The 16,706-nt window shown below is 40.1% G+C and overlaps 1 protein-coding gene across 1 annotated transcript; it reads right to left on the bottom strand.

The window, feature by feature from the left end:
- Positions 1–648: 648 nt before the first annotated feature.
- LOC138897638 (uncharacterized) lies at positions 649–1,543 on the bottom strand. The gene is made up of 2 exons (XM_070183632.1): positions 1,379–1,543; positions 649–1,050 (listed from the first exon to the last, which is right to left on the bottom strand). Exons 1-2 carry the CDS (start codon positions 1,541–1,543, stop codon positions 649–651), a joined length of 567 nt encoding a protein of 188 aa, XP_070039733.1.
- Positions 1,544–16,706: the final 15,163 nt, after the last annotated feature.

Below are 16,706 nucleotides of genomic sequence, written 5' to 3'. Positions count from 1 at the left end.
ACTTTTGGGGTTATCACAACTTTAGTGCCGTATACTAACTTGTACGGTGTCGCCCTAATGGATGTTCTCATGGTGGTCCGATAAGCCAGTAAGGCGAAAAATAGTTTCTCATGCCATTGCCTGTGATTGTCCACTATCTTTTGTAGAATCATCTTGATATTCTTGTTGGCTGCATCGACTGCCCCATTCATTTGTGGTTTGTAGGCTGTGGAATTGCGGTGGATGATGCTGAACTTCTCGTAGATTTCTGTCACGAGGTCGCTTTTGAGGTTAGCGGGATTGTCAGTGATGATAGACTCCGATATTCCAAATCTGTAGACGATGTTGTTCCGGACGAAATCTGCCACTACCTTATTTGTGACGGCCTTGTAGGTAGATGCTTTGACCCATTTAGTGATATAATCAATGGCTACCAAGATGAAGCGATGCCATTTGATGAAGCAGACTCTATGGGTCGAATCACGTCCATGCCCCAAGCGGCGAACGACCAGGGTGAACCCATCACATTCAACTCATTCGGCAGAACCCGGATGAAATTCCTGTAAACCTGGCACTAGTGACACCTCTATAGGTAGCAGATACTATCGCTTTACATAGTCATCCAAAAGTATCCAGCTCTCAAGATCTTATTGGCTAATGTGAACCCATTCATGTTCCTGCATGTATTTCTTCCAGTAACATGGTTGCCTCGGCAGCATCTACACATCTCAACAAACCTAAATCTGGGGTCCTCTTATACATGACATCCCCATTGAGGAAAAACTGGTTCGCCAATCTTCTGAGGGCTCGCTTTTGACCATTAGTAGCATTTTTTGGGTATTCTCTGGTTGCAAGGAATTTCCTGATACCGTGATACCATGGCTTACCATCTGGCTCTTCATATACGTGGAAGCAATATGCATGTTGATCCCTGATCTCTATCTCGATAGGGTCGATGTAGTTCTTATTTGGATGCTGAATCATAGATGATAAAGTTGCAAGGGCGTTAGCGAACTCATTCTGAATCCTGGGGACGTGCTTGAACTCAATCTTTCTGAACTTCTTCCATGACTACTTCACCCAGTGCAAGTATGGAAGGATTTTGACAATTTTGGTGGACCATTCCCCTTGGACTTTGTGTATCAATATATTGGAATACCCTATGACCAAAAGTTCTTTGACATTCATGTCGACTTCCATTCTGATTCCAAGGATGCATTCTTCGATTCAACCATATTATTGGTACAAGTGAATCTTATCTTTGCTGATGCTGGATAGTGTTGTCCAGATTCCAAAATTAGGACTACCCTAATTCTGACTCCTTTAAAGTTTGCTGCGCCATCGAAAACATTTTCCATCAAGGGTATGATTCTGCAATATCTTCTCCAGCAAATAATACTTTTTCATTAGGAAAATACGCAGTGAGTGGCTCGTAATCCCTATCCACCGAATTCCCTGCTTGGTGGTCAGCTAAAGCTTGCCCCTTGATAGTCCTTTGAGTTATGTATACAATGTCAAATTCACTGAGGAGAATTTTCCATTTAGCTAGCTTTTCGGTAGGCATCGGCTTTTGGAATATGTACTTGAGCGGGTCGAGCCGAGATATCAGATACGTAGTGTATGCTTATATGTAATGCCTTAGTTTCTAGGCAATCCAAGTCAGAGCACAACAAGTGAGTCCTATCAAAGTATACTTGGCCTCGCATGGCGTGAACTTCTTACTTAAGTAGTAGATGGCCTGCTCTTTTCTCCCAATCTCATCATGCTTTCCCAACACAGAGCCGAAGGCGTTATCCAAGACTGATAGATATAGTAATAATGGCTTCCCTGGTTCAGGGGGAGCCAGCACTGGTGGATTTGAATGATACTCCTTGATTATATTGATGGCTTTCTGGCACTCTTCTGTCCATTTTGTGGCAGCATCTTTTTTTAACAACTTGAAAATGAGTTCACAAATTACCGTGCACTGGGCTATAAAGAGACTGATGTAATTCAATCTACCCAGGAAACTCATTACATCTTTATTACTTTTTGGTGGTGGCAATTCTTGAATGGCCTAGATTTTTGATGGTCTAGTTCTATCCCCTTCCTGCTTACAATGAAGCCCAACAGTTTTCCAGCAGGGACTCCAAATGCACACTTTTCAGGATTCAATTTCAAATTGTACCTCCGCATGCAATTGAAAAATTTCCTCAAATTGTCTAAGTGCTCTGAACACTTTCGAGACTTGATGATGACGCCATCCACATACACTTAAATCTCCTTATGAATCATGTCGTGAAAAAGGGTCGTCATGGCCATCATGTAGGTGGCGCCGACATTCTTGAGACTGAACGACATGACTCTATAGCAGTAAACTCCCTAAGGTGTGGTGAAGGCCGTCTTCTCTGCATCTTCCTCGTGCATCAAGATTTGTTGTTGCACCCTATTTTGCACTAGTCAAGACATGATTCAACTTGTGATTTCTTTGTTGTTGATGAAAGAGAGTCGCCTCCTAATATTTAAAGGTATACTAGAGTACCTATTTAATTGCTAAGTTGTGTTCCTTATAGCTCTGCAAAATGGTGAGATTATGGGTAAGGGTTCTTGTTCTTCTAAGGGAAAGGTGTTAGGCACCCCTTAAAATCTACCTGTGGTAGCTCCATAGGACCTAGACTAATTTTTAAGGAATTAATTATTATACTATGCTTAATTACTATTAGGGCATGCTTACTATATATATTAAAAGTAAGGTATATATAAGGGATGTAAGACTTAATAAAGATGTGTGATTACGAAAGAGTTATGGAAGGTTAAAGGAGTTCTGAAAGTAGTCCATATTTCATAAGGCTTATAATTATTAAGTTATGGAAGTAATTAACTTAGAGAATAGATGTTTATATGATTCTAAAAGATGTTGGTAAGAGAGTGAATCTAAATGTATATTGATTTAAAAATCTGAAAAGGGGCGATCTTTGAAAACTCATTTGGGGTGACAGTACCTTACTGTTTTTATGGAAAAAAAAATCTAATTTCGTTCCTTGTTAATAAACTGGCGATTCTTTCTAAAAAACAGGCTGATGTTTCTTTGATTAAATTTTGGGCTTCAAAAGAAATCTTTTAAGAGAGGTGAGTGAACAAGATAAATAAATTATAATTTGCGGAGTGAAGATTAATTACTAACTAATTCTCTTTAAATCCTATATTAGTTAAAGCTTTCCTAGGTTTCAGGTGATATTAAAGCATAAAAGGTAAAGTACATGTTCTAATAGATGAGTGTTAAATACATGATAATGAAATATGATAAAACGACAAAGATAGTAGGAGAAAGTAATAAAGCAGTAAACTAAGCTAAGGAAGCAATAACTAATAACGAAGGAAATGAGGGAAAAGAAAACTGGACTCTGATGGTTGGACCTTAAGAAGGTATGCCCAGCATTTGAAAGATGTCGCGATAGCTGACTGGACCCTCAAGGAAGTGCAACAAGGCTGGTTTGGGCCTGAGTTTCTTAGCAACTCAGCAGGCCCAAATATGTACATGCCCAAAAGTAAAGAAGGTCATTAGATATATATTCCACATTCTCAGCATATTCAAACATGTATGAAATATATATAGACAAACAACTGGAACAGGAAATTTATCAATATTCGAATACTATAGGAAATTATATTAATGTGGTAGTTATACTCGGTAAATAATTTACATTAAAAATCTTTCGTTGTTATTAAACATTAAACGCCTAAAGAACTAAATGTGTCAATGAATTAAGGGCTAAGGAGGAAGTTTTACTCAAAGTCGATGCCCCCTTTGAATCCCCCGAAACTTCAAAGTTCCCAAGGGACTCAACGCCCAGGGTAATGCTTGTGCCGGAGAGGATAGCACAACCTATAGTTAAACTCCACTCCTAAATGCCCTTAAATACTAAAAACATATTTTTCTTATATGTTTAAATGCCAATGAGGCCCTTTTAATGTAAACTAAGTGCTATAAGATTACCACAAAATATCCTTTCCCTCATAACATAAGAACATATAGTCTACATCTGATACCAAACAAAACATATATCAAGTGAATTTAAAGGTCTGATTTTCAAATGTACACAAGAACGGAGCAGAGACATCACAAGCATGCTGTAAAGGTCCGAACACTAGAGAAGAGTACACTCAAAAGGAAAGGCAAGCTATACAGGGTCATATATGCAATAACACAACATATATAGATGTTCCTGTCTCTAGCAAACCAACTGTAAACTGATTGGTTTACCACTATCACATACATGGGTTGATAATACTACTTAACACTTTAAACGTAGACAATGAAAATTCAAACAAAGCAGTCACGACTAAACATTTTTACAGGAGTTATCAAAGGTATCATGAGCTAGATTAGATTCTCAACATGACTACAAATTCACAGCTTTGAACATGGAATCCTTAAGGGCTCAACAGAGTTATATCCTTAACTGCATTAGCCTCTAATAGGTCATCATGCTTAGACAATATCAACAAATAACCTAATAAGCTTTAAGGATCAGATCTAGTTTCAAATCAATAACAGGGAAAGGACTGGGGTTGTTCTGGTCAAAGCATGAAATCAAGAATCAAATAGGAACATACAACATTCAGTAAGCTACCTGAACACTTCAAGTGTAGTAGTAACGTTATACAGACATGGGTGCTTTACACATTTATAGAATCAGGTTAAATATGCCATGAAGAGATGGAGTTACAGATAAAGGGAAGCATAATATTAAAACAAGTATAAACCCAAACATAAGTCTAGTTCAACATCTAAGTATGAAATGGCCATGCTACTATTTTCATAAATTATCACTTGATTATAACAGAATAATTAAGTCCTATATTTAAGAGAATATAATCTTAAAGATAAAATGCATGTCAACTTTTCAAAGACCAATAATAACATAAAAGGATTATAGACAGGGAGGTACTATGCTAAGTAAGCCTTGAATTGAATTTGCAGCTGAAGATGTTAACTAAACAAGAAACAACCAAGTTCAGCTTAACAACAAATTATCATCCATTTATAACAAAGAAAAAGAAACATGATTATGATTGTTTTATAGGGGAAAGATAACTTATTCTCAACAGAATGTACAGTAAATATTCATGAAAAGAAGACAGTTCAATTTCAAACAAAACCAGGTCAACAGATACAACCATAACTAGATGAGATCTTGAAAATGTCATAGTGACAAACCAGAAATGGTCTCCACAGTTTAACAGACATATGTATGGAGAAGAGAAATATATAAATACTTAGATGTTCATGTTTAAGTTAAAGGGTAGGTGATATAAACTTAAGCACCTTTAGATTCATCTCAGTATTGATTATCAAACAATAATCTTAAACACAAGACTAACATAATATAGAGAGGTAACATATAAGGGTAAAGGTCGCTGTAGAATCATAAGTGAAAGATAGTGGGGCTTGGCCAAGTATGCATAATCATTCAAGGTACACTACAACTTAAACATATAGACTATTGGAACTCGAAAACCATCAAGAATCACTTAATGGCTTGATCAATCAACAATTAAAGACTCGAAAGGAAGGACAATTAATCATAAGCAGGCATTAGACTAACGGAATATAAGCACTAACATACTAATCGCAAACACCATAAACAACTATGATTCTCAAAAGACAACTAATGCATTTATAACATTCAAAAAAGATGAAAAAAAGAGAGAGATGAGAGATGTGCTGACCTTTCTGAGGGAAACAAACCAAACGAAAGCTCTCTCAGTTGCTTAAGACCCCAAGAACCTCCAGTTCATAACAACGACAGTACATAGGAATCGAAAAGAAAAGAACAATAAGAAAACCTAGGCCTTTTGGACTCTAAATGTTTTTAGATGATATCAGTATTAGGTCGTAGTGTTCGTGTCTGTGTGTTTGGTGAGAACATTAAAGGCCCCCTTTATAGTGCCATTTAAGGATCTAGGGCTTCAAAAAATCAAAATTCGTAGTGGAGAGTGACGCATGTCAGATGATGATAGCAAAATTGAGTGAGAAAATCTTGAATACAGATGGGAATTCAGTGTTGAGTTTACCGGAGAGGGGAAATTGATTATTGAAGGCTTTGAACCAACGGAAAAACCCTAAAACCTAGTGGTCACTATGTTTGACCTTTGGGTATCGAATTTCATGATGAATCTCTGAAGAAATGTCCATGTATGCTATGCTTTGACGGAGTATTAGAGGATTTGAAGGATTTGAAGTTTCACGTTTGAGGTTAGGGTTCCAGATTTTAGGCATTTGAATTTGTTCGATGAAATGGGAAGAAACCAACGGAATTCGCGGATTCAGAAGGCCAAGGAGATGAATCTCTGATCAATTTGTGACTTTGCACTAATTTGTGCATGGTTTTTGATTGATTTTGTTTGTGAGGTTGAGAGAAAAGAGAGAGGAAAGGGAAAGAGAGGCGGCGAGGCCAGAGAAGAAATGATTTAGGGGTTTGGTAGTTGGGGGCCGGTCTCTAGGGTTAAGAATGCAAAATGAAATATGGGCCGTTTGATCATTTGATCAACGACCCTGATAAATTAGGGCTTTATGTTTTTAAAGAAATTAGCTTGGGGAAATACGGGAACCGTTGGATTTGTATGATCCAACAGTGGAGATAATATCTGGTAATGGGTTAGAATTAAAAGAGTAAAATGGGAAATAACGTGGGTTGTCGATTGTTTGGATCAATGGCTCGGATCATTTGTCTTTCTTATGTGAGGGTGGGAGACGGGTGGCGTGGCAAGTGTTGATTGGTGTAAATAGAATCACTTGGATTGCCATGGTGGAAAGAGATGAGTGTATTTTCGGACTGGGCTTGTCAATTGGGCCAAGATTAATTTTAAAAAAGGCCATTTTATCTTTGATTCAAGAATTGCAATTGTGGCCTTTGGGTCTTTTAACCCCTTTTGAATTTAATTTAAATAAACTTAATACTTTTCATAAATGGGGTAAAAATCATAATTATTATATACAACTAATTTTTTTAAATTAATTATTTATAAAAATACTTTAGTTTCTACATTGTAACACTAATTTTGAATTTTCACATAATAATCTTATTACCTAGAAATTAAAGAGTAATTTATCAAATTAATATATATATATATATATATATATATAAGAAGTATTTTGATAATCTTAAAGTAGTAAATAATGTTAATACTATGTAATTAATTTAAAACTAATGCTTGGTTAATTTGTAAAAAATAGATATTTATTACTGAAAAATACTTTGAAAATAATTATTGTAAATTATTAAGTATAAATAAATTAATTTAAAAAGGTAGGGTGAAAATAGGTTGTCAACAGCTACCCCTCTTTGACCAGAGACGATGAAAGAATTTTCGAGCAAAGAAATTGAACCGAAGCTAATTTTGTCCCGACTTTTAGGCAGGTATTGCAGGAAATGGGGATGGTGAATTGCAGGATTGAGTTAAGGAAGAATCTATAAAGATTTAGGAATATTGAGGCCGAATTTTGGCTTTGAATGGCTTACATACACCGGGCTTAACGAGGATCGGGCCTCATGTAGTTCTGGAATAGAGACTTTGGAGAAGCAACACTCGTAAGAATTGCCCCAGTATCGTATTGTGACGATACGACGAGACAGAATATTGGGCACTCATAATAGCTTGAATTTTGCGACTTGATTTGAAGGATTTGGAACTTTTGAATTTCACTGATCGTCTTGAGCTTGGATCTTAGGCCCGCTAAAGGGTTGGTTATCCCCATAGCGTTGTGGTTCGGTCTGCTGCTAAGAAAAAGTTCCACGCTGCGGTGTGCATTCCTGCAAAACAAATGAAATACACGCATGGCAATATATTGTAATGCGGAATATATTAAGTCGCGATGTAAATGATGCACGAATGATGATGCCTAGCTGCCGGCAAGCCGTTATTTGGGATCAGGATAATGGGATACTTGATCTTGACTCGATTTGTTAACCGAGCTATGTATCGTTCTGCAGTTGTTAGAGCATTTGAAAATTTTCTCCGCTTGTTGGGTGTGCTTTGTACTGAGAAACGTCTCCACTTATTGGGAGAGCTTGATTTGTAAAGTGCGTCTCTGCTTGTTGGGAGAGCATTGTGCTGAAATGTGAAGTAATATCTGCTTGGTAGTGATTGACTAAATCGTGATCAAGCCGTAAGCTGCATGAGCAAAATGTTAAAACATTCAAAATAATGCTAGATGAAATGAAAGCATGCCCAAGAGATACTATTGACTGCGAAACTAAGTTGCGGCCATCGATTGGCAGAACGTCGGTGATGAGGTTTGAGATTGTCTATTCTAGTGTCCGTTGCGATGGAGCGGTGATGTGAATTGCTTTGTTGGTGAAGTTTGCAGTTTGCTATATACAAGGATCCGGTTGGCAAAGCCGACATTTGATTTGTATAGGGTGCTCCGATTGATTGAGCTGATGGTTTGCTATATACAGGGCTTCGATTCGCGAAGCCAATGCTCGATTTGTATAGGGTGCTCCGACTGATTGAGCTGATGGTTTGCTATATATAGGACTCCAATTGGTGAAGTCGACGGCTTGTTTTGTACAAGATGCTCCGATTAGGTGAGTAGACAGTTTGCTATGTAGGATTTTTGTACCGGCTGTCAGATTCTGAGTTATCTGCAAAGGATTCAAAGATTAGCCTTAGTTGTACTAGAAATATTCAAGTAAAGGAGGGAGAGGAACAATCTTAGGCAAGTGGCGGGTCCGTCATTTGCCCCTGATTGGTCTTAGTGCTTCCTTACTCCCTGTTGTTCCTACACTCAAAGAAAATTTCTTAGTTGGGGGGGGGGGAGGGAATGGTTCGTGTCAACCACAATGTTAGTTTGCCTTGGTCTGGGACATGATTGCACCGCGAAGTTTGGTAGATGGAACAAATTACTGTATATAAGTATATTTTGCTTTAGAAAATATTTTGAAAATAGCTTGTTTTTAGGCAAATGTCGTCGTTCTGGATTATGACATATTACGAAAGATTCTCCACACGTGAGCATATATTCTTGAAGACTTTGTCCTATTGACATTGATCTTCCAAGACGCTTCTGACAACGCGGCTGTTTGCTATTGCGATTGCATCCTAATTTGAACTAATGCATTACAAGGCTTTCCTAGGGTTAAGACCGAACCCTTTCAGGTTTCCTACGTATCCAAAACAAAATCAGTTCTGAACGTAGTTCGTGGGTTATGACAAAATATGATGAAGATGATGAATGTGACCGAGCCTGACTTAGGAAGCCTACGTATCCAAATGGAATCAGGTCAAAGCGTAGTTCAATTACAATAGATGTCAAATGATGGTATTAAGAATGAATATGGCTGAGTTTGACTTAGACAACTTACATATCCAAGTGGAATCAGGCCAAAACGTAGTTCAATTACAAAAGATGACTGAATCCGGTGAGGATTGCCTACGTATTCCTTTTTGAGGAATTCAAGTCGGCATAGTTCCTTATCAACATACAAAAGTGATATTTGGTTTTTCTATTACAAGAGAAAGGGGGAAAGAAACCAAACCCTATGTGGGTTGTCTACATATCCCTCTGTGGGATGTCCGGTTGAACGTAGTTCTGTCACATCAAAAAACCTAATCTATTTGTCTTCAGACATAGTATCTCTTGATTGCGTCTGAGTTGAAAGGCTTCTTGTTGACTCTTCTATCCATCTCCTCCAAGATTAGAGCTCTACCCGATAGTGCTCGGTAAACCACGTAAGGATCTTGTCAGTTTGGTGTGAACTTTCTTTTGGCTTCTTCTTGATGGGGAAAGATTTTCTTCAAAACCAACTGCCCCGGTGTGAACTAGCGAGGCTTCACTCTCTTGTTAACTGCACTGGCCATCCGGTTCTGGTATAGCTGACCATGACATACTGCATCTATTCTTTTCTCATCAATGAGCATGAGTTGTTCCATCCTGACCCGTATCCACTCCGCGTCATCCAATTTTACCTCTTGAATGACTCTTAAGGACGGTATCTCGACCTTTACAGGTATCACTACTTCAGTGTCGTATACCAACATGTACGAGGTTGCCCCAGTGGATGTTCTCATAGTAGTTCGATAACCCAGTAATGCGAAAGGTAGTTTCTCGTGCCATTGTCTGTGATTGTCCACTATCTTTTGTAGAATCCTCTTGATATTCTTGTTGGCTGCCTCGACTCCCCCATTCGTTTGTGGTTTGTAGGCTGTATAATTGTGATGGACGATTCTGAACTTCTCACAAATTTCTCTCATGAAGTCGCTATTGAGGTTAGAGGCATTGTCAGTGATAATAGATTCGGGTATCCTAAATCTGCAGATGATGTTATTTCAGACAAAATCTGCCACTGCCTTCTTCGCGACGGCCTTGTAAATAGATGCCTCGACCCATTTGGTGAAATAGTCAATAGCTACTAAAATGAAATGATGTCTGTTTGATGCTGCGGGCTCTATAGGTCCAATCATGTCCATGTCCCAGGTGGCGAACGGTCAAGGCAAACCCATTACGGTTCGCTTATTTCGTGGAACCCGGATGAAATCTCCGTGAATTTGGCATTGGTGACACTTTTGACGTAGCGGATACTGTCGCTTTCCATAGTCATCCAAAAGTATCTAGCTCTCAAAATCTTCTTTGCTAATGTGAACCCGTTCATGTGGGGTCCGCACGTTCCTGCATGTATTTCCTCTAGTAATCTAGTTGCTTTGGTGGCATCTACACATCTCAACAAACCTATGTCTGGGGTCCTTCTGTACATGACTTCCCCGTTGAGGAAAAAGTGGTTTGCCAGCCTCCTGAGGGATCGCTTTTGACCATTAATAGCATTCTTCAGGTACTCTCTCGTAGTAAGGAATCTCTTGATGTCCTGATACCATGGTTTACCATCGGGTTCTTCATCTACATAGAAGCAATATGCATGTTTATCCCTTATCTCTACCTTGATGGGGTCAATGTAGTTCTTTTTTGGATGCTGAATCATAGATGATGGGGTTGCAAGGTCGTCAGCGAACTCGTTCTGAATCCCGGGACGTGCTTGAACTCAATCTTTGTGAACTTATTACACCGTTCCTTCAATAGTGTAGGTACGGATGTATCTTGAGATTCTTGGTGGAATATTCCCCTTTGACTTGGTGTATCAACAAATCGGAATTTCCTATGACCAAAAGCTCTTTGATGTTCATGTCGACTGCCATTCTGATTCCAAGGATGCACGCTTCGTATTCAGCCATATTATTGTGCAGGGGAATCTTATCTTTGTCGATGCTAGCTAATGCTATCCAGATTCCGAAATCAGGACTGCCCCAATTCTGACTCCTTTGAAATTTGCTACTCCATCAAGAAACATCCTCTATCTAGGGTATGATTCTACAATATCCTCTCCAGAAAATAGTACTTATTCATAGGGGAAATACATGGTAAGCGGTTCGTAATCCATATCCACCAAATTTTTTGCGAGGTGGTCGGCTAAAGCTTGTACTTTGATAGCCTTCTAAGTTATGTACACAATGTCAAATGCGTGGAGAAGAATCTTCCATTTAGCTAGCTTTCCGGTAGGCATTGGCTTTTGTAAAATGTACTTGAGCGGGTCGAGCCGAGATATCAGATGCGTGGTGTATGCCGACATGTAATGCCTTAGCATCCGAGAAATCCAAGTGAGAGCACAACAAGTGCGTTCTATCAGGATATACTTGGCCTCGCATGGCGTGAACGTCTTGCTTAAGTAGTAGATGGCCTGCTCCTTTCTCCCAGTTTCGTCATGCTTCCCCAACACATAGCCGAAGGCGTTATCCAAGACTGACAAATAGAGCAACAATGGCTTCCTTGGTTCGGGGGGGGGGGGGAGGGGGGGGAACCAACACTGGCGGGTTTGAGAGATACTCTTTGATTCTATCATAGGCTTTCTGGTACTTTTCTGTCCATTTTGTGGCGGCATCTTTATTCAACATTTTTAAAATGGGCTCGCATGTTACCGTGGATTGGGCTTTGAAATGACTGATGTGATTCAGTCTACCCGGGAAACTCATAACATCTTTCTTGCTCTTTGGTGGCGGTAATTCCTGAATGGCCTTGATTCTTTGGTGGCGCGGACTCCAAACATGCACTTTGCTGGGTTCAACTTCAAACCGTACCTTCGCAGGCATTCAAAAAATTTCCTCAAATCATCCAAGTGCATTGAACTCTTTCGAGACTTTATGATCATGTCATCGACATACACTTAAATCTCCTTATGAATAATGTCGTGAAAGAGGATCATCATGGCCCTCATGTAGGTGGCGCCGATGTTCTTGAAGCCGAACGGCATGACTCTATAACAGTAGACTCCCCAAGGTGTGGTGAAAGCCATCTTCTCTTTATCTTCCTCGTGCATTAAGATTTGATGGTACGCAGTGAAGCAATACCTAAACGATTGCAGTTCGTGCTTCACACAGTTGTCGATGAGGATGTGGATATTCGGCAGAGGGAAATCATCCATTGGACTAGCTTTGTTGAGATCTCGGTAGTCTACACATATTCTGATCTTTCCGTCTTTCTTGGGTACTGGGATGATGTTTGCCAACCATCTTGGATAGTTAGTGAAACTTACCATATTTGCTTCTATTTGTTTGGTCACTCTTTCCTTTATCCTCAAACTTAAACCAGGTTTGAACTTTTTGGGTTTTTGCTTGATCGGTTGTATAGTAGGATCGGTGGGTAGTCGATGCGAGACAATATGAGAGCTTAATCCCGACATGTCATCATAGGACCATGCGAACACATCGATATACTGTCGGAGGAGCTCAATTAGTTTTTCCTTCTGCTCGGCATCTAGGTGAATGCTGTTTCTGGTTTCTTTTACATCTTCTTCACTTCCAAGATTAACCACTTCTATTTCTTCGAGGTTGGGCTTTTTCTAACTCTCCAACTGCTCGATCTCCTATGGGAGATTGTTGGGCATCATACTCTCATCATACTCCTCGTAACCTAGGTCGTTGCGCTCAGCGGTTTCGTTACATGTCATAATCGTGGAACGCAGTTTTTTAACGATTTGCTTACTGAAAAGAAAAGGCTAAGTATAAATAAAGCGGTAAATAAAATTTCAATATTTGAGAAAATGATTCTTTTATTTCATTAAAAGGAGTACGTCTTAAGCATTCACAAGAGGAAAATAACAAAAACGTATAGACACGGTACATGCCTTAATTGACCGTGCTTTTTTCAAAATAAAACTTTTATAGTTACATACTACAAAGACTCCCGGCGAACCAAAGATGAACTGGCAGTTCAATTTTGCAGCTCTTCCCCTGGTTCGGCATCCTTGATAATCTGTGTCTTGATGTCACTCCCTTCATATCATTCTTCAATCATATTAATGAACAGCTTTCCCATCCCGTCAATGATAGCATCTTCGGGTGCTGAACTCTGTCCCGGACTTGCAACATGCTCTGGCATAAAAACCTTTTTCCCGGAGCTTACGGTGTGAGCTTTCCCTTCTAGAGGCTAATATCCTATGCCAACCCTTCCTTTCTACCTATTATGTTCAATTGGCTCTGTGATTCCATTTGACTTGTCTCACAACCCTGTTCCTGGCATGTATCTATACTTCATCATCTCCCTCATAGCCATCTTGGATCTATACGGCGACTGCATTCCCATGTTTTTTTTAGTCTTCTCTATCTCTGTAGTCTGCATGATTTCCACTGTGTGGAAGGCAACTCCCATTAGCCCTTCAATGAATGGAACATCATACTCCAAATAGACGGAGTTGACCCACTCGCCATGAACCACGATCTCCTGGCATCCCTACTCAAATTTTATGCATTGGTGCAAAGTGGACAGTACGGCCCCTGCCATATGTATCCAGGGCCTTCCCAACAGCAACTTATAGGAGGAGGAGATGTCCATTACTTGAATCAACACCGTAAAATTGACCGGCCCGATCTACAAAGCTAAATAAATTTCTCTAATGACATCCCTTTCCAAACCATCAAAGACTCTCACCCTTATGTGGCTTTCCTTAACTTCCCTCAAATGAATTCCTAGTTTTTGTAGGGTGGAGAGCAGACAAAGGTCGACTCCTGATCCTCCATCGACCAACACCTGGGACACCACTTTGTCCCCGCATTTGACTGTGATGTGAAGATCCTTGTTGTGACTTGTGCCTTCGACACGGAGTTTGTCTCTTCTAAAGGTGATCATGTTTGTTTCGATAATTATCCCAATTATCGCAGCCAACACCTCACTGGTGGTGTTACTCTGTACACTTTCCCTGCTTAGTATTTTTAATAGGGCGTCCTTATGACTGTAGAAGCTCATTAATAGATCTACGATTGGTATCTGTTCTGGAGTTTTCTTCAACTGCTCCTCCACAGAATACTCTTTGCTTGACATTATTTTCCAAAACTCAGCGGCTTCTGCATCTGTTATGTTCCTTCTTGGAATTTATTCTCTTCTTGGGTTTCCTCAATTAACATCTTCAGGAGCGTAGCATCTCCCAAACCTAGTCATACCATGGGCTGCAGCAAAGTCTGTCATTTTGGCCTTTCCCTTTTGCTGGCATGTCCATGGGATGGTTTTGTACTCTCGACATTTTTCATCTCCTGTAACAGTGACAGATTGCTACGGATAGGTCTGGACTGTCACTGTAGGCCTCAGTTGTACTGTAATAATCGGAGCCTTTTGAGGAGGGATCCTGGCGGCTTCTACATTTCCTATAGTGACAATTGTTCCCTTTGGGTATTACTCTTCATCCAATGTGATCATGTTAGTTCCAAGATTTCGATGATTTGGTAGTGGATTGTGATTAACATTGGGTGGTACCGGAGTTCACTAAATGGATCAACTCTTGATCAGCATTTCAATTTCATTTTTCAACTTAAAACAATCTTCGGTATCATGCCCAGGTATATTGGAATGGTACACGCATCTCTTAGTGGCATCAAAATATTTGGAGGTATGTTCAGGAACCCTTCCTTCAATTGGGTATATCAATCATGCTCTTCTCAATCTCTCAAACAATTGGGCTAGAGGCTCAGCAATCGAGGTATAAGTTCTAGGACCCCTCTCATCAAAGTTGGGACGAGGGCGTGGTGCATAAGCAAGTCGGCTTTGATGGGTAGTGGTTTGCACATGAGCATATGGTTGTTGCAGGTTTTGGTTGTTGTTAGCGCGAGGAGGGTTGTATTATGGTTGAGGGTGGTAATATGACTGGGTATTATAGACTAGAACATAAGTGGGTGGTGGTGAGTGGTTGTTTGAGGAATACGAGGTGCTCCCGTGATGTGGGTTAGGTTGGTAGTAAGGGGCGAATGTTGAGACCTCCTCTTTATTTTTCATTCCGCTATCGATTGACCCTGACCGGATAGCCTTGCTGGCCGCTTGCAGTGCTGCCATGGATTGTACTTTACTAGATTTTATGCCCTCTTCTAAGAAATCTCCCATCTTGACCAGCTCGGGGAACTTCTGTCCTATCATTCTGATCATCTTTTCAAAGTAAATTCCCTTCTGGGCTCTAATGAAATACTTAGTTAGTTCACTGTCGTCCAGCGGAGGTTGCGCCCTGGCAGCCTCCAACCTCCACTATCGTGCATATTCTTTGAATGACTTAGATATTTTTTTCTGCAGGTTCACCAGTGCGAACCAATAAGAAATGATCTCTGTGTTGAATCGAAAATGATTCATGAAGTCCTCTACCATATCTTGCCAAGTTCTCCAATTTCGCGGATCATGTCTAGTATACTAGGTGAGTGTTTCTCCCATCATACTTCTTATAAATATTTTCATCCTTTGCTTCTCGTTCATCGCCACTCTGACTAACTTGTCACAATATGCCCTAAAATGTGCTTGGGGGTCCCCCGTCCCATCGTGGATATTGAACTTTGGTGGTTTGTATCCTACTAGCATATCCACATCTGGATGAATACAAAGATCCTCATAGTCCAAACTTGCACTTCCCTGGGAAACTTGGAGGCTTTTCATTTGCCTTCTCAATATTTTCAACTGCTCAGATACTGATTCTTCTTCCTTACGACTGGATTCTCTCTCCATTTTGGCGTATTGGTCAATCTCATAATGCACCCTGACCGTGATAGGTGCTGTAAAGGTAGGTTCAGAAATGGCATATACAAGGGGAACGTACCGCTAATGGGTGGAAGCATGTGCCATAGGTATGTGCTAATTAGTGGTAAAAGTGACCTCGTCACGAGGAGGGGTAGTTGCATTCGTGGTAATAGGTGGGTTTTGTGATGTCTGAGTGTATTGTGGTGCATAGGGAGTGTGAATAGGGGGATTTGGTGGGTTAGCTGGGGTTACTGGAGGTATGACTTGAGTGGTGGGAGTTAAAGTTGGGGTGTTGTTATTTTGGCATGATGTGGAAAGAAAGTGGTTAGGGAGAGAATCCAAATAAAGGAATCTAGGTGGTTGAGGAAGTGTTGTCACGACCTGGTGCGCCAGTTCTCTGATATTGTACCTCCTCCCTTAAAAACTCCATTTCCTGTGCCATCATGGGCACGTACTCATCATTCCTGGTGTTGTCTGTTTCCCCGATCGCCCCGGGTTGTCGGCTATGAACAGAGCATGTTCAGTTGGGTCTTCTGCGGCTGACATCTTTCCTTTCGACCTTAGATTATATGGTGGTTCTGCCAGTTTTGGTTGACACAAACCAACTTTCTTTTCTTTTTGAGGATAGTAGTAAAGCAAAGAAAAATAATAAGAAAGAAAACAAAAGGAACAGGAGTCAGTTTCTTCATTTGTATAAGCAGGAAGTCAG

The sequence above is a fragment of the Nicotiana tomentosiformis genome, chromosome 8 (assembly GCF_000390325.3).
Source record: "Nicotiana tomentosiformis chromosome 8, ASM39032v3, whole genome shotgun sequence".
Lineage (NCBI taxonomy): Eukaryota > Viridiplantae > Streptophyta > Magnoliopsida > Solanales > Solanaceae > Nicotiana > Nicotiana tomentosiformis.
This window is presented reverse-complemented; position numbering and strand designations above follow the sequence as displayed.

Bases quoted from the DNA above. Each gene is read 5' to 3' on its own strand.
- LOC138897638 (XM_070183632.1), bottom strand. From the start codon at position 1,543: ATGCCTACCGAAAAGCTAGCTAAATGGAAAATTCTCCTCAGTGAATTT. The intron at 1,051-1,378 runs GTATTATTTGCT...TGGGTGAAGTAG, and splicing joins CGTATTTTCCTAATGAAAAA to TCATGGAAGAAGTTCAGAAA.